Source organism: Neovison vison, chromosome 12 (assembly GCF_020171115.1).
Source record: "Neovison vison isolate M4711 chromosome 12, ASM_NN_V1, whole genome shotgun sequence".
NCBI lineage: Eukaryota > Metazoa > Chordata > Mammalia > Carnivora > Mustelidae > Neogale > Neogale vison.
In genome coordinates this window covers 63,351,579-63,370,781 of record NC_058102.1, presented here as the reverse complement: position 1 = coordinate 63,370,781, position 19,203 = coordinate 63,351,579, and the positions used below count along the sequence as shown (strand labels likewise).

At 38.1% G+C, this 19,203-nt stretch overlaps 1 protein-coding gene across 3 annotated transcripts in view; it reads right to left on the bottom strand.

The window, feature by feature from the left end:
- The window catches only part of PDE3A (phosphodiesterase 3A), a 324,042-nt gene that overhangs the window by 60,497 nt on the left and 244,342 nt on the right, over positions 1-19,203 (bottom strand). For all 3 annotated transcript variants that reach the window (XM_044229305.1, XM_044229307.1, XM_044229306.1), the window contains exon 3: positions 633-890. In XM_044229305.1, the coding sequence (XP_044085240.1) occupies positions 633-890 (258 nt within the window). The remainder of the gene's footprint in view (positions 1-632; positions 891-19,203) is intronic.

Here is a 19,203-nt window from a genome sequence, read left to right as displayed (position 1 = left end):
TAAATTCTGATTTTTTTAGTCTTTAAAATAACCCATTTTCAACTAACGCAAGGTCTAAGCTGGTTGTAGGATCCCATTTCCTACAGCTTACATGTGTAATACTCTTACATCTTACACATTAAAAAAAGGGATTTACAAATCACTAAGGCCATCTTTTACTTGAAGTCATTCAAAATCAATTAAAACTGCGTTCAAAACTTCTTGGATTTGGGAAACCCAGGAGGATACTGTGAACAGTATCACACAAAGAAATCATGAGCAGCCGATCTCGGGGTTTTCGAGGGTGAGGGATTTTAAATAGAACAACATGAGAGGAAGCAGAGACTTTTGCCTGTCTCCACCCCTCAAGGCTACATTCCTGTCTCACAAAATAGAGTCTGGCATATGGAAGTAAAAACTTCTTCAGAGTCTGAATTTAAAAAAAAAAAAAAAAGTAAAACTTTCATTTATAGCAAGCTATAAGGTATCAGGACACAAGTCTTTATGTTTAAGTTTTTATTACATTGATGTCCACAATCAACACATCTTCACTGAGTCACTGACATGAATCTGGATCTGGGGATGACAAGAAACAGACCTAGAAGGCAAAAGAAGACGTTTAACCTTTCTAGTGATAGGTTATTCACACTTACCTTGGGGATAGCCAGCTTGTCTTTTTCAGAGCTTTCCTCAGAATCAGAACAGGTGTAATTGTCACTGAAGGAAACAGCAGGATTCATGCGGGGCTTGTGAATCGCCTGGAAGGTGAGCTGGGTGCTGAGCAGGTTGCTCACTGCCCTCAAGGACGTGCACACGTTGGGGGGCAGTGAAGGGTCTGCCAGGAGGTCGGTAATGAGGCCGTGAGCCTCCCCCATCACGGCAATATCCACAGTAATACTGGTCCCTGAGGACTGAGACACCAAACAGATTAACACTCAAGTGAGAAAAGGCCTGAAGTTGAAGGTGCACACACTAAAAGGGGGCTTTTTCCAAAAAAATGGGCTGACTGACTCTTTCAAGTTGCAGTAAAGGAACATTCAAGTCCCATTTCTGTTTCTAATTTTGCCAAAATTTGCCATGGCTTTTGCCATTTTGGCAGTCACAGCGTTTTTTAATGTTGTAACTTTGGGAGGGGCGGGGCATATTTGAAGAAATTAAAAAGATAAACACTAGCTTTTAAAAGGCAAAAAGTTGAGATGCCTGGGCAGCTCAGTCGGTTAAGCTTCCGACTCTTGGTTTCAGCTCAGGTTGTGATCTCAGGGTCCTGAGATCCAGCCCTGCATTTGGCTCTGTGTTCAGCAGGGAGTCTGCTTGAGATTCTCGCTCCCTCTCCCTCTGCTCCTCCCACCCCTCACTCTCTCCCCCTCCTTCCTTCTAAAATAAATAAATCTTAAAAAAAGAAAAAAAAGGCAAGAAGTTTCAGTGAATTGGAAAAAACTTCCTATCAGCCATTCCTTGTAAAGAGCTCAGTATTTTAATGCATGTTATTTAGAAATTTCATTCTAAAAATAACATTAGTATACTGCAAACTTTTAATTTTAGTAATATTTTAATGTGACAGTTAAGCCTGGTATATGGTAAATTTTTTTTTTTTAAGATTTTATTTATTCACCTGAGAGAGAGAGCAAGCGCACACACACACGAAGAGGGGAGGGGCAGAAGGAGAGGGAGAAGCAGACTCCCTGCTGAGCAGGTAGCCCAATGTGGGGCTTGGTCCCAAGACCCTGATATCATTACTTGAGCCAAAGGCAGATGCTTAACTGACTGAGGCACCCAGGTGCCCCATGGTAGTTACTTAATTAATGTAACAGATAGGCCCAAAAAGCCTTTGGCTTTTGATCAGATTCACACGTTATCCCTCTTCTTGTTGTTTGTAAGAACAGTAATTTTAGTTCTGGTATTCTGTGGCACCTCTATCATATTTTCTAAAATGCCTATCAGACCAAGAGTCCTTACACTCTCTTTGCTGAAGAAAGGAAAGCACAAAAAACAGAGGGCAGGATTGTTCCCCACTCTACTGCTTGGACCAGAATGCCAGCAGGAAGGCATGACAGCAAGGGAGAGTATGGGCAGAGACAAGGCCAAGAAGGTAGATGAAGCTTCAAGACAGCATACAGAAGACCATGAATACTGGAAGTTGCCACAGGAAGAGGCACAAGGAACCCACATAACGCCACAATGCAGTTAGCAATCAGGGTGCAAATTCTGGAGCTAGGCCACTTACGTCTAAATTCTGACTCCTAACCCTACCACTTTCCAGCTGCATGATCTCCAGCAAGTCACTAAGATCCCGTGCTGTGATTTCTGCATCTATAAAGTAGATACAGTCATAGCACCAGCTTCAGAAGGTAATTCTAAGAACAGGGATAATAAATGTAAAGCACTCAATACTGTGCTGGCAACTTTAAGTGCTCAATACTGATAATAGTATAAAAATTGTAATTCTGGAGTTTTTCAATAAAAGACTGTTAAAAGCTTGGCTATGTATTTGGAAGAAAAATTTAGTCATTTTCTCACAACAGACTTAAAGATAAACTTCAGAGAGATGAAAATTTAAACATATATAAGTTTATTAAAAGAAAGAGCAGGGCCTAAGTTATAATGCTGGAATGTTAAAAAATAATGTAAATTCGAACTTGAGGGTCTCCTCACTGTCTCAGGAAGATTCTCTCAAACAGATCCTGATTATTTGATGACTATTTGATTTTCTTATGCCCAGTTCTTTGTCTTTTTTTTCCTGAGAAAATAACACCAATATTACTTCGTGGACTTGCTGGAAGGACCAAATGCAATGCTGTATACATTCAAAAGGGAGCACCTTGCTTAGATCGTGGTTGACATATTCAGCTATATATCCCCTCAACCACCTCTCACCAAAATGACTACGAGGAGGAACACCCAACAAAGGAAAAATTCAGAGACTGTGCTCTCTGCCACAGAAGTATTGGATATGGACACAAACAGTATGTCGGAAAGGGAATTCAGGGTAACAATTATCCAGGCAATGGCTAGGTTGAAGAAGACCACTAAGAGCAACATAGACTCTCTAAGGGTAGAAGTGAGGGCTGATCTGGCAGTACTAAAAAATGCTATCAGTGAGATCCAATCTAATCTAAATACTCTCAACAGTTAGGATAACCGAGGCAGAAGATCAAATTAGTGATCTAGAAGACAGACTCATAGAAAATAAGGATCAGGCAGAGGCCTGGAACAAACTGCTTAGAAGCCATGAAAACAGAATTAGTGAAATAAATGATGCCATGAAATGTTCCCACATCAGAATTATTGGAATCTCTGAGGGGGCAGAGGAAAAAAAGGAGACTAGAAGATATAGTTGAACAAATTCTGAATAAAAATTTCCCTAATCTGGGGAATGGAACAAGTGTTCGTATCCTAGAGCCCGCTTCCCCCTCTCTACCTGCCTCTCTGCCTACTTGCGATGCCTCTCTCACATAAATAAATAAAAATCTTAAAAAAAAAAAAAAGAAGATATGGTTTATATATACCATGGAATATTACACCTACATCAGAAAGAATGACTACCCAACTTTTGTATCAACATGGACAGGACTGGATGAGATTATGTGAGCAAAATAAGTCAAGCAGAGAAAGTCAGTTATCATATGGTTTCACTTACTTGTGGTGCATAAGGAATAACGTGAGGGACATGAGGAGAAGTGAGTTGGGGAGAATCGGAGGGGGAGACAAACCATGAAAGATTGTGGACTCTGAGAAAAACTAAGAGTTTTGGAGGGGAGGGGTTCGGGGGAAGGATAAGTCTGGTGGTGGGTATTAAGGAAGGTATGTACTGCATGGAGCACTAGGTATTGTGCATAAACAATGAATCTTGGAACACTAAAAAAAATTAAATTTTAAAAAATATGAATTCATAAACTGTCGGTGAAATATATGACAGTTTGGCAGATCTAAAGACATAAGCTTCTATGTAAGCAAATATACCATAAGTAAACAGAAAAAGCAATGAGAAAGTATTTGCCACACAGAGAAGACAAAACATATCCAAATGAAGAGCTTCTAAAAAAAAAAAATCAATAAAAGACAAATTTCGGTAAAAGGAATAACCAAATAACACAAACACAATGTAAATAATCAAATGTATAAATGTACTTGTCTACCTAATATTAAAAATACAAATTAACATAATGAAAACTTTACTCATCGAAGTGACAAAATAACAAAGGACTGAGAGCACCGAGTATTAGTTATAGTTTGGGCAAGTGAACAGTGAGTCAAAACAACCCATTGTTTGTGGAAGGGCATTTTGCTGACTCTATCAATTTGTCACTTAAATGTATGTATTTTATGATCCAGGAAAACAAGGTTGACAGACGTCTAAAGAAAAACTGCAAAGATGTAAAAATATGAGGACAAAGGGATAAAGTGATACAATATCTCTCTAACAACAACCAGAGAATGCAGCCATAAATGCACATTGATAGAAAAAAATGATACAAATAAAGTTGTAGTATAACAATGAGGTGGTATATAGTTTTTTATAAGATTTGGGTAGATCTACAAATAGTTACTTGAAAAAAATACATCATTATTCACTGGTGGGGAAAAATATGTCATCAAAAAAGTGAATATGTATTATTTTTTATAATCAGAAAAATATAAAAATTATGAAAACATACAACATACATGAAGATGTTATCCTGGACCAACTATAAATAATGGATAAATTTATGACATAGAGCAGTTATGTCTTTTACCATGGAATAATAATAGTAACCATCATAATCATAGTGGCAGGTTACATTTGCTTAACACAAGTCTGCAAAGTACTTCATTTACTAACTTCATTTTTATTAGTAAAAGAGAACTTGTCAGAACCCTGATCAGATAGCTGGGACATGCAACATCAGACTGTAAACAAATACTCTGGTTCTAGAGCTTAGGAGCTAAACCAGTACTCCAAAATATATGTTGAACTTTTTAACCTGATGTTCCTAAATATATCTGTAATTATTTAATGCTTTAGGTACTCACTGTGCCATGCTCTTCTGTTTGGATGCCTAAATACACATGATGGACCAACATAAAAATTCAAGAGTAATGTTAATAGTTTTAGGATACACAATCATGCATCCTTCACATATGCACCTACACTGCCAACTTCAAAAACATTCATAAGATATGCCACCAAACTAAATTAACATTCCCTTTCAGAAACACGTATTTTCAACTGTACCCCTAATTATGATGCTTCTAAAAAACTCACTCAGAATGACCTTCTGAAAGAATAATATTTATACCTATCCATGCTTTTCTAATAATGTTAAAATCAAAAGTCACTACACTATTTCCCTTTAAAAAATGAAAATTTAAGTCAAACTGTTTTAGGACATAATATTTTCAGACTTTCTGACAGTGAAATTAACAGTTTATGTTCCAGTAATTAATAATTAAAGAGCTTTTCTCAAAATGTTCTCACTAAACAAAATTTACAAACCTGAAGAAAAAGTAGAGCATGTTCACTGGTAACTCGAATTATAATTTTTAATGAACTATTGGTGAGAGAATAAGTTTTTTTTTATAATTCTCTAATTTTATGACTTTTTAGTAATGTATTTTCTTTTTAAGTACTAGATACATTTCTGATATACTAAAAAAAACTTAAAAATTCTAAAGTAATTTTAAAACGCAAATAGAACTGAACTCATTCTCCTAAGCCATTGTTAGCGTTAGGTAAGAATTTAGAAAAGACATTCATTATGTACTTTAATGCCTTTTATGCCATAGCTTTGGTCAAAGCAAAGGTCTTCAAGCAAAAACAAAGCAATATTGATGCCAGTGAGAAGTAAATGATAAACGCTGGAATTGGCTACGAAACCAAAGTGGTCATTTTTACTATTGAAAAAGTATACTTTAATGAAGTATACTTAATACAGGAATGAAATCAGGTCTTTGCTACACCAGTTTTCTGATTCAAAAATAGAACTGTACAACAGTCAAAAGTTGCATCACACATAGAAGTTACCACCACTTTTTCGCTCAAGTAACTAAAGGTTTCAATGAGGCATAAAATCTAAAACCAACAATCAGATTTGCTTGCCACAAAATTGCCAAGACTAACCACACATGACAGATGGGCCTCTCTTTCAATAAGCAGAAGGCAAGTTATAAAGACACGGAAGAGTCCAAGGAATAACTATTAAGGAATTTTAGGAGAGAAGGGCTTTGGTTGATGGTAGTTTTTTCGTCCGATGATACAAAATATGAAAAAGAGTGACTCACACAGAGGGTATTGCCATACCCTATCCAACTTTGAAAATAATGTAACTAAATTTCTAGGTATACCAATAAATACTCAGAAATATTCCATTTAACTGGTGAAATCTTCGTGTTAATAAATAGTAAAGGTTAAGTTTATATGAAAGCTACTTTAAGAGGAAAGTCTTAAGTTAACAGCCTGAAATCATCTTTGAGAGCAGTAGGGAACTATACTGAAGTATAAAACCAGTTGAGTCTTTTTATGGTAGAGATAAAACAATTTTTTTTTTAAGTGACCAAGCAATATCAGACATTCTACTCTCCAAGTTCTCCTTATGATAGGAATAGTTATATATAACATTTAAGAAGATGCAAGTGTAATTCCCTGGACATTATTTAAATGACAACTAGATTTGGATCACCACCTTTAAAAAGAAAATCCAGAATTTAAGTCTGATAAACAGCTGAGGAAAGTGTGGTTTTATATGTTAAACTAAAAATAGCTGATTTTCCTGGTAAATCCACCACTTTTCAAAGCACCCAGTTTTTAAAATATTTTCCCTTCTCCCTGTTATCTCCATCCAGTCTACTTTACTCCACTTTACTTTACTCTACTCCAGGATGTGAATACATAGATGCTTTGGTATATAATATGATCTAATTGCTTCAAAGTTACTTTACGCATCATAAACCAAAGGCCAGGAAAATCTGGAATTACACATAAGAAGTTAAAGAAACAACAACAAACACACCATTAAACATAACTCCTAGAATAGGCATGTATTAACAATTCAATTATAGGAAATTTGTTTTCACTCTTACAACTGCTGCACTAAAACTCTGAAATCACACTATTAGCATGATAAAAGGGAAGGCTCTGCATATTTACAGCAGTCACAAAGGATATGCCCTCCATGCAGGGCACCCAAGTTTCTAAAATTACCCTAAGAGGCAAATTTTGAAAAATTCCAACAAATAAATTCATGTGATCAAATAACTCACAGCATGTATGTAAAATAAAATTATATATCTTTAAGTAGCATACCAGATTATTTAGTGTAGCACTGTGTTTGGGTTTCTGTAAAAATATTATTCAGAAATGGGGAATTTCTAAAAGGAATAATTGTTGAACAGTTTTAGGAAATAACCATAGGAACAAGGTGAATGAAAACAAAGAAGCCAGCAAACACCATTTCATTTAAAGAATGAGAAGCTGCCCACGGGAAAAATCAGAAAGGGACTGGGAAAACTGAGGTCAACAACAATTTGCTGTTCAAAATGATCAGGGCGGCTATCTGGTATAGGAAATGGGGCTACTGTAATGCATCTAATTCCTGATGAATTCTGTTGGAGGCAGCACCAACTCCCTCCAACAGAAGGTATAGAAGTTAATAGTTCTTCCTCCTACATATTTTGAAGCAAAGATTAAACTGATAACTTAATCAAATTAAACTGATAACTTAATCAAATTTCATCCCTGTAACTAAGCATACATCCTTGCTTAGAAGTGGAAGATACATAATAACTCTCAAGTCTTCTGAGTCAGTGAATTAGTGAATCATCTGATGAGTCATTTGCTTTGGAGATTAATTTGTTCTGACTGGGGAAAAAAAAAAGAATTAGAAGCAGTATAAAAATCTCTCTTCATAACTCTACATGAAACCCAAAGATAGGTTACAAATGCCAAAGAACCAGACTCAAGGCAATTACCTACATAACCTAGTTGAGATGCTGTATGCCTTGAATCAGACCGCCACGTTGTTTAATATTTTAACTCAGCATGGTTTCCAAAACTAATCAAAGGTTTACTCTAGGCAATATTGTATCCATTGGGGGTACACAGGCTCCTCCCACTTGCAAAATCAGAGAAATGGGTTAGACCTTCCTAAGATCCTTTTCAATTCTATAAATCTAAAGCATTTTGCATCTACACATAAACATATACATCAAAGAAGAGGGAAGGAAATGATTTTAGAACTTATTTCCTGGCATTAGCAGCATTTAAAATTTTTAAAGACAATTTAAAAAGTATTATGTAGACAGAAAATTCTTTGTTTCACATTGCTACCTTTAACTTATGATTGAGTCACTGATGCTGTCTCTTTTCTACATTAAAATGCATTGAGCACTCGGTGGGGGGCGGCGGGGGGGGGTAGAGGCTATTCCCTGGAACTTTTACATAATTCTTCTCCCAAGAGTTGAGCTGTACATTTGCCAAATATCAGTTTCCTTTGGTCCCGCATCTGTTCAGGCCAGTTGTATTTTGTCACTGTAAATTACCTATGCTAATATAATATCCATAAACCAATGATAACATGAGTAAAAAACCAAAAAGTTGCTTTAAAGACAAAGTTGAATATTTAAGACTTCATAAATATATTTCATCAAAGTGAGGTCCTAATATCGATTTCTGTTAAATTAGGTAGGGGAGGTATGACTGTAAACATGCAAAAGGAAAATGATAACCTATCTGAAAGATTTGAACTCAAAATGCTTTCAAGTACCTAAGTCACTTCCAGCGAGAAATAATTTGAAACTGGCAGTTGTGTACAATGAAGTACCATGTGGTACATAGAAGAAAGAGAACATTCCAACTGATATGGTGAACACGTGCTCAAAGAGAAACATTCTTGGCTCCTCATCCAAAAGATTTGTGAAAGCCTGCATATTTCTATGTAGTAAGTTAAGATATATTATGAGAGGTAAAATACAGGCCGAAGTTGTATAATTCTCTGCTTTAAAACTTTTAAAAAAATGAAGAGACCAACAACAGCCCTGGTTCTGTTAAGAGAGCTCCACACCATTTTAAACCCAACACCCTTCACTTGAAAGTCCTTCAGTGAAAGGAACCATTTATAATAAATAGTTACATCATAGCTATTCATTACCACCCCTGAATCCAGAGGAGAAAATAAAGTTTGGTTTATGAATTAGCACACAGGGTGCGAAAATGAACATGTGCCTTTCTTCATCGTGTATGTAATACAGAAGTCTGTCTATAGGAGAAGTTGGAAAGCAAAGTTACAAAGACCTGGGATAAAAAGAGAGGAAGTTGTACTCATTCATCAATACCAAATATTTATTTTATGAATTAGTACGTGGTGCCTTTGAGAGCAGAGGATCTAGAGTTGGTCTGCCTGTATCCAAATGTTGGATCTGCTGAGATTTTCAAAAAATTCATATATCTTCCTTATTCATTTTCTTATCTCTGAGCAAGGGGTAATAATAATATTGACTGTATAGTATTGTTGATGAGTAAATGAAATCCAGCACATAAAGACCTCAGCAGAGGTGCTTGGCCCACAGGGCATGTTTGATAAATATTATATATTACCACCATTATTATTACTGCACTGAAAAAAACGGTGTGGTAAAGGCTGCACATGCACGTGTGTTTGTCTTCCTTATATACTGGGCCAGGAGTTTGTTCACAAATGAATGCATCATAAACACAGCATTTCTTCATCAACAAAACCAAATCACCACAACACAAACCCAAATACTTTCACTTCTTATTCTAGGTAAAGCTAAAGCTCGCACTCCCTCCTCCCATATACTCATAAGACTTCTGAGATTAATTTTTGGCTCTCAGAAAGTAATTGTACAAAAGTCCTGGTTTCAGTTAATATGGTTGATTGCACTGGTATAATTTACAACACAGTATGTGAAAGGAATTCTAAAAGCAGGCATCTTAGCTCCATTGTTGGAAGTTGTCCTCCCCCATCCCTTCCTTTCTATTTAGTCATCCTGGGAGGCACCCTGGGAGGCAAACATAGCATGGGAAGAATATTCTCAGGGTGAAGAGGGAGTTGGGAGAAGAGAGGAATAAACAGTGTAAGGGATGACACATAAAAGGAACAAGTCACTGGGCCGGTTCTTACCCAACTTTGGTCCTCAATGCTGGGAAAAGATGCCTGCTGGGTTTTTGGGAGGGGTCTCCCACATCCCTAAAGCACACTTTGCCACCCCAACGCTCCACATATTTCTCTGGGAGGCTGGCTGTGGTACCAGGGAGTAGCAGCTTGGTCTCCAATGTACTAAATTCACTTAGAAGGTGAGCTGGATTGATAAATGGTTCTTTGGTGTATTACTGGTTCTGACCTCCAAGCCAGCAAAATTGCATATGTGTTTATACTTTCATAGGATCCATTTATAATTTTAGACTTCAAGTTGGTTGGGAAATTTTTTAAAAATGAAATCATGTGAAAATTTTGCAGTAACTCATTGTAGGCTGAACTCTGGCTAAATGCCATCCTAAGGAAGCAGATGTTTGCTTATTTTAATTTTCTGGTAGGGAATATGAGTTTACATTTGGATTTTCCCCTTAAGATAATACATGCGTACAGTAGGAGGGAAACATACAGGGCCTTTCACCAAACTGATTTCCAACATCTCCGTGGGCCGCCCTTATGTGAGAGGTAAGGCACAGCAAAATGCAGCAGTTATGAGAATTCTTAACTTCCTTCTCATTTGACCTTCAAAGAGCACTCCATGTTACCAAACAGGATATAGTATGTGGCCATGTGGCCTTAGAGATTTCCCTATACTCTATCTGTAATTAAGCCAAAAATTGTTAAAGCAGTCCCTCTGTTTTCTAAGTATCTTCCAGACGCTAGCAAATTTGCTCAAGAGCTTCAAAAATAACAATTAACACAGAATATTGTTTTTGTATTTAGGAAATAAAACATACTTATTAAATCACTTACTCTAGTAAGCGCCCATATTGCTAAGATAACCTTAGCTGCCTTTGACTTCCAGGCTGATTCTGTTTCTTCTAATTAGAAAAAGATGAGGCGGCTGGTCAAAGTATGAGGAATTCAGGTAAGGTGCTGTTCTTGTGATTGCTCATGGAAATAAAGGCAGGAAGACTTGGAGAGTATAAATTGCTATGTAATTAGAAAGCATTATTATTTCTGTTCGTCAAAGAAACTGGGTTTTCTGACTGAGCATGAGTTTAGAATATAAAAAAATTAAAAATCTCTGAAATGAGTATGTACTTATAAAAGCTGATGAATTTTGATGGTCCTTGATCTGTTAGATTGAGAAATGCTCTTAAACTTGAACCTGAGGTTCTGTTTGCTAAGCCTAAAAACAATTTCAGTGAACAACAGATGGCAGTATTCCGCCTTTTTAAGTAACCCTAATTGTTGGAAGATCTTTTTGAATGAGTGCTGCTCCCTCATTAACCAGCAGAGTTAAGTTTCTTTTCTCACAGGAAAAAAACAGAAAACAAAAAAACCTAAAAAATAAAAAAACCTTAAAAAAAAACCCAACTTCCATAAAACTATTTGTAGAAAGTAACACAAAATTATAAATTGTCTTTTATTTCTCAGGACCATTGTTAAAGTGAAACTATAATTGTACCATTACTAATTCTTCTCAATTATGAGCATTTCAGTTCCGTTACTCTTTCCCATTTTCATAAGGTAAATAATGTAAAGATGATTCATTTTCAGATGCAATTTGATTTAAATTTTTTCCCACATGTAATTTTCCATTGTGATGAAAATATCCATAAAACAAAACAAAACAAAAATCAAAAGATGCATTCTAACACGTTTACTTTATCTGCCCTGTGTTATCTGTCACCAGATTCTCCTGCCTCCTGGGCACACACTCAGCTCTGCTACTGATTTGCTCCTAATGCTGCCTAACCAGCGGGACCTCCCCTCTGATTCCTGCAGTAGCATACTGCCTGCTCACCACATGAGAGCCTGGACTTCATCTGCAGAAGCACCAAAACCAAAAACAAACAAATGAAAAATGCTGGAAGCTGTAACTTCAGAAGAATCTTGCATCACTGACCAGCGCTCACATATCCTTAGAACATCTCAGTCATAAGCACTTGTGACAATTTTCAATCCAACTTCTGATGTGTGATCTTAATAAAAGTCTGTCTCCCTCTTTGAGGCTCAGAGTGTTAGAGGACAAAGGCAGTGCTAGTTTTCATTCACCAGCTTAACCCCAGACCCTAGGTTAGGGTTAGGGTCATTGTTAGGCACTCAGTGATACTAAAAATGAGTGAAGTCATAAGGAGCATATTCTGAACCTTCAGAGAAGTACATTTCCTCTCTCCCAGTGCTATGCCTTGAAGACTCTGAAAGGACAGACACATTACAGTATCCAAGGTATTACCTAAAAACAAGTAACTGAATTTTCTGGAAGCCATCCTAAAACATTTAACCTTCTAGCAAAATTTCATGTTCTGATTTTAACTTAAATAAAAATATTGAGATTTGTTACACTAAAATACTGGAGTCATAACTAAAATTGGTATTTAACAAACTGATTCTGGAATAACTACTAGGCAGAAAACAGTGAAACTGCTGGGGAAAACAGTGCTGATCAAAGAAAGTGACTCTATGCCTTTTTCTATAATCTGGTGTGTATATGGGAAGAGCAAGCAGAGGACTCGGGTACACAGATGAGTATTTTGGGGGAAAAGAGTTAAAAGGCCTGGAGGTAGAGAAAGAATGGCCTTTCTTTCTCACATGAAGGAGAGAGTGCTCCAGGTTGAAAAGGATGTGTCTGTGTATAGCACAGTGATTACAGTTAATAATACTTGTAGTATATATTTGAGAGTTGCCAGGAGAGTAGATCTTGAAAGTTTTCATCACGAGAAAAAAATCGGTAACGATGGTGATGGATGTTAACGAGACTTACTGTGGTGCTCGTTTTGCAATATATGTATATATATCGAATCACTATGTCGGACACCAGCAACTAATACAATGTCGTGTGTCAATTATATTCAAATTTAAAAACAGAATTAGAAGAAAAGGATGTATCTGGAGAGGTTTGAGGGAATACATCATGACAGGAACATGAGCCAAATGCAAGAGCTTTGATTACTCTGAGTAATGAGAAACCCCTGCAGTGTAGTGACATCATCAGTACATGTGGAGGAAGGAGTCGGGCTGACTTTCAGGCTTATGTCTTGGGCAGACTGGAGAGCTAAGAACCCTTCCCTAAATTAGCTACCACAGGAGAAGGAATGAGTTTTGATGTGGATGCTGAGCTATTCATCTCTGAGTAAATATGTGCTATTCGCAGGATGGCTCAAACCTGCACATCAAGAGAGACATCGGAACTGAGGATACACATCCGGGTATCATGGACACAGATATGGTCATTTCAGTAACACTGTAGATGGATGCGTATAAAGAGAAGGAAGAGTGGACCGAAGGCAGGGCCATGATCAATACCAATTTGCAAGCGTCAGGAAGAAGAGCAATTCGCAAAGGAAAACGAGAAAGGACACCTGAAAATTAAGCGTGTAGGGTCGAATGGGTCAAGAAAATGCTTTTGTCAAGAGGAAAGGAGTAGCCAGTGGCAACCGGTGAGATCTAAGAGATTAATAAATTCTGAAAAATATCTGTTAGTTTAGTATCTGGCAGGTCGCTGGTAACACTAAAGGGAACAATTTTAGAGACATGCTAAGGCTTTTAAGTCACACTGCAATAAACTGAGCAAAGAAAAGAAGGTATGAAAATGGAGATAATGGAGACAACTCTTTCCTGAAAACGAGCTGTAAAGTAGAAGCTCAAGATATGTCCATATCCACAGAACAGGCTCTAAAGAGCTGGCGAGCAAGTGAGCAAGCGTAAATGTTGAAGGGGGAGATACCGCGAGTATGAGGGCTTTCAAATGCAGCAAAACCAGTGGGAGTGAAAAAGAGATCAATGTCCAAGAGAGGAAAGTAGAGCATGACTAACCCTTCACAATGAGGGTAACTTTCCCATGGTTAACAGTGAGGAAAAAAGCTTAGATTTGCAGGCAAGAAGTTGGAGTTCCTATACTTTGGCTTTTATCTAACTCTGAAGATCAGCCTTGAGCCCACTGTTGAGAAAGTGATGGAGGTAATGTTAGGTTGGAAGTAGAGAGGACAGGTCGCCTAAGTGGCTCAGTGGGTTAAGTGACTGCGTTTGGCTCAGGTCATGATCCTGGGTCCTGGAATAGAGTCCTGCATCGGGTTCCTGGCTCACTGGGGAGCCTGCTTCTCCCTCCGCTGCTGCTCTCTTTCTCAGATAGATAAATAAAAATAATTTTTTAAAAAAGTACAGAGGAGAATGAAGAACATTGAAAGAAAAGCAAGAAATAGCTGGCTAGATTCTCTGGCAACACTGCCTATCCAGCCGAGGTTAGAGACTTCAGCTCCAGTATGTCATCTGCGTGCCCTCCAGTGGTACTCGGCATGAAATTTTACACAAAAAGGCAACAAAGTGAAAACAGGAGGGGTCTGCCAGATAGGAAAGAGAGAAGACTGAACCATTGGACCCAAGACCCTGAGGAAGTGGAAGAGCAGGCAGGAAACAGAGCAGTCAAGCTGGAGGAGGTATGGAGTCAGAAGGCAGGGATGGGTGTCTGCACAAGAAAAACAAACACAGGAATCTATTAGTAGACCAGTCTCTCAGGCATGAAGCATTTCTGCTTCTTATTAGCAGAAAGTAAGGTTGAAAAGGAATATCAGATGCCCATGAATGAGGACAAAGTTTTCTAGTTCTATCAGTCAGTAACTGAGTGATGAAAGATGACTGAGAAGGAAAATGATGTCATCGAACAGTGTACAGTGCCTGAGGAACACAAAGGTGTGGAGAGAAGATGACAGATTTGACTACGGCTGCCACAACAAGAAATGTGGGAAACTAGGATTCTTGCAGCATGAATGACCAGGGAGTGAAGAGTCAAAGTAACAGTAAGGACCCTCAACTGCACTTGCAAAGTGATTCAGTCCTGAGGCATGGAAACAAACAAACCAACCCCAAAACAATGTATTTATTCCTGCAGTAACCCTCTTTTACTTTGTCCACAAAATTCCCAGTTCCTTCTCTTGAAAATCTCTTCAAGTGCTCCTGCCTTCACAAAATAAAATGTGGAGAGCTCACTTGTTGGTGTATAAGATCCACACTGGGTCTCAGCAACTCAGAAAATGTTCCTTTTTGATCAAGGTAGTAGCCCTCCACAGTGTAAACACAGGGGGTGAATGGATACTCTTAATAGCCCCAAGCTGTTTTAATGCAACACCCAATACTTCACAAATGTATTTTTTAAAACTCAGTAAACTCCAGTTTCTACAACTAAGGAAAAATACCATAAATTATGTAACAAGGTTTCCAAACGGGTACATAGATCAAAATTTAAAATGCTTTCAGAGCAAAAATTTTGAGGGGGACTTAGAATGAATTTTTCTAGAAAACGAATACATAAACAGTGATGAAATTCCTAGGCCAGCTCACAAAAGCTTATACAACCACTTAATAAGTACAATAGCATTTTTTTGGTCTACATTGCAAATGTACCCTATATTCATTACAGTGCGATTTTTTAAGACAAAACACATTTTATCAATGGTGTGGTTCAAAAAGGAATACGCAGACACTGGGAAACATCCATTTCTGCACCACTGACTCAACAAATATTAACTAAGCATCTACTGGGTACCAGGCACTGTCTGCACCCTAGGGCTATGGAGAAGGAGGAGTCTGGTTGCCCACAAGAAGCCTGCAGCCTAGTGGAAGATGCTCAGGGGACTAAAAGGGATCAGAGGACTAAAGAGGAAACTAGGGGGACCCTGTGATGAATCACGGCCACCTCTGGTTACAAGGAAGGAAGGAAGTTGTATCTCAAAATGCAAGTCTCCAAACACCTACCTCTGGCAGACTTTGAAAATGGCTGCCATGAATTGAGTCACTATTATCATCCATACCTCCCCTCCAAGTAGGATGAAAATAAAAATCAACTCTTCAGGGAAGAGAAGCATGAGAAGGGAGAGGGACTGGATGCAAAGATAAGCATGATTCAAATATAGAAATGTCTGGTTTCTTGATGTTTCCTTCAAAATCTTCAGCCCTTAGACTTCTCAAAGCTCCAACGACAAGTCTGAGCTTTGAAACTTGGATTTCAAGGCTCTCCAGTGTCCCATTCCCTCAGTAAACAGTAGGGAACTTGACAGTCCCTGGCCTCCCAGAGCACATTAGGCTCTGTCTGCTTCTTCCCAACTGGTTTTAAGGAATGAGGGAAGCTGATCTGTGAACCATTTTGCATGCAGAGAAGATGTGAGTAAAATATTAAAAGTTAGTAATATCCTTTCTTGATTTTCCAGAAGGCAACTCACAGCTCTACAAATTATAAAGGGACGGACTTTCAAAATTTGAAACTAAGGCACAAAAGGTTAAATAACTCGTCCAATATTACACAGATAGTAAGCCGCAGAGGTGGAACTCCAACCCAGGCAGTCTGGACCTACACTATTAATCACAGCACTGAACTGTCAGTATTTTAGGGTGACTGTTCCTATGTCTGGTCACTTTCCTTTGAGGAAATAAAATAGCTTTGTCAATTTGCCACATACTTACTATTAGCTTTGAAAACTCTTCCTTCAGTTAATCTTTATCAATTTGGGCTCTCCTTATCAAGGGGAACTTACTAACATCATCAGTATACTCTGAGAATTCATGTTATACTCCCTTCCTTTACATTGCTTTTGAATATCAAACTAATTTCTAGGGAAGTACCCACTACTACTGTTTCTCTATCCAGAAAAATCCCATTTATTTTTTTCTCCCTATTTCCCATCCTTCAGTCAGATCACATACAATATTTGCTCCTAGAAGGAAAAACTGGTGGCTCTTGTAGAGACTTCTGTTGCTAAAAGAAAAGCATCTGTCTTTTTCCTTTTCGTTTTCCTTTTAGGTGGTAATGAAAATAAAACTTTATAATGCATCTGTCTACAAGACTGGTTTAATTACTTCAGTTTAAGAAACTGGTTTCAGTTATAATCTTATTATATTCATAATGTTATGAGACACTCACATAATAAATATGATCATCTGCAGGTCAAGAGACCCCGGTAACTCACCAAGATATCTAACAGGCAGACATGGAGCGGGATTATAAAGCTTCTGTACAAAAAGCATTTCAAAATGATACCCTAACCCTCATGTTTAGCAACAATGTGTTGCTGAGTGAAGAGGAAATCAGGCAAGAAAAGAAGTCATTTGGTCATAATGATGAGTCATTCCACATTTATGTCACAGTTTTGTTTTCTTCCTTGTGGACATAATTGTTAGGCTCGTCAATGCTCCAATATGCTGTTAGTATAACAGTAATAGGAATACTGAAGGAATACAAATGGCCAACAATTTCTTGAGATTCAGCATAGGGTTCTAAAGACAAAGGTTGTAGATAACTGCAAAGAAGATAAAGTGACTTCAGAAATTATCTTCTGGGCATCTGGGTGGTTCAGTGGATTAAGCCGCTGCCTTCGGCTCAGGTCATGATCTCAGGGTCCTGGGATCGAGTCCCACATCGGGCTCTCTGCTCAGCAGGGAGCCTGCTTCCCTCTCTCTCTCTCTCTCTGCCTGCCTCTCTGTCTACTTGTGATCTCTGTCTGTCAAATAAACAAATAAAATCTTTAAAAAAAAGAAATTATCTTCTAAGATTAGTATTTTTACTAATCTTATGAGATTAGTAAAAAAGAGGGTTCCCTCTCCTTCCCCCCCACCACCGGGGATCAAAAGGAAGGATCCAGGGAAAAGCTGGTAGTGATTTTCTCTTTAGCTATCATTTCAGTCTATTTTAGTTTCATCTTAAAATAAGAAGATATGAATGGGGGGGGGGTGCCTGGGTGCCTCAATCAGTTAAGCATTTGCCTTTAGCTCAGGTCATGATCTCAGGGTCCTGGGACTGAGCCCCACATTGGGCTCTCTACTTAGCGGGGAGCCTGTTTCTCCCTCTCCCTCTACCCTGCTTGTGCTCTCTCTCAAGTAAATAGACTCTTTTTTTTAAAAAAAGAAGATATGAATGCAACTATAATACAAGAACCTAATTAAAATATCCCATAGGAAAAAAAAATAAGTAAAGCATGATTAAAACAAACACAGAACAGAAGCAATGAATGTTTTCACATGGTGATTCTGATGGCAAAACTAAAGACTAAAATTAATATAGAGGGAGATCTAACTAAAAATAGCTTCAAATCGTCTTTCCTGCTGGTTTCAATATTTCTAACAAAGAATCTAATCTTACTATCACATCTCTATCATTAGCCACCCTTTACATTGGCCCAAAAGATCAAACAAATTTTAAGATGCCCACCAAGGGGGTCTTGGAGCTGCTGATCAGTCAAAAGACTTGATTGTTACCACTGCAGCATTTTACTGAAGCAAATAGGTCCAGAGACGTGCTCCAGCTCTCAACTCTCTTCAAACTATACACAGTGGAGGTTGTGACTGACTCTCTACACGAATCATGGTGATTCCACCCCTAAGGGCAGGAATTTGGTCAAGGATGGGTAGTTCTTAGTCACTGTGTTTCAATGAGACACGAGGGGAACTTTGCTTAGTGCTTCTAGGAAAAAATTCTTCACCCTCCCAGAAGGAAGCAATGCTGCTACCAGCAGCCATCTATGGTTCACAAGTGGTGGACTCAGCTTTAGGATGAAGCTAACAGTGTGTGTTGTAGCCAGGTAGAGAGAATAAAGAACCTATGTCTGTTACAATGTTATTAAGTCATGAATTCACTAACCCTAAAGCCTTCTTTCCTAGAGCCTTCTTATTATAAGAGATAACATAATAAGCCCATTTCAAATTATGTGCTACCACTAATTTTTTTAAAGGTTTTATTTATTTATTTGACAGAGAGACAGATCACACATAGGCAGAAAGGGAGGCAGAGAGAGAGGCGGAAGCAGGCTCCCTGCTGAGCAGAGAGTTCCTGATTCCAGGACCCTGAGATCACGACCTTGGCCGAAGGCAGATGCTTAACCCACTGAGCCATCCAGGTGCTCCTAATTTCTTTTTGTTTAAGTGTTTATTCAAGGGGTACCTGGGTGCCTCAGTCGATTAAGCATCTGCCTTTGGCTCAGGTCATGATCCCAGGGTCCTGGGACAAAGCCCTGTATCTGGCTACCTGCTCAGTGGGGAGCCTGCTTCTCCCTCTCCCACTCCTCTGCTTGTGCTATCCTTCTGGTAACTCAATAAATAAAATATT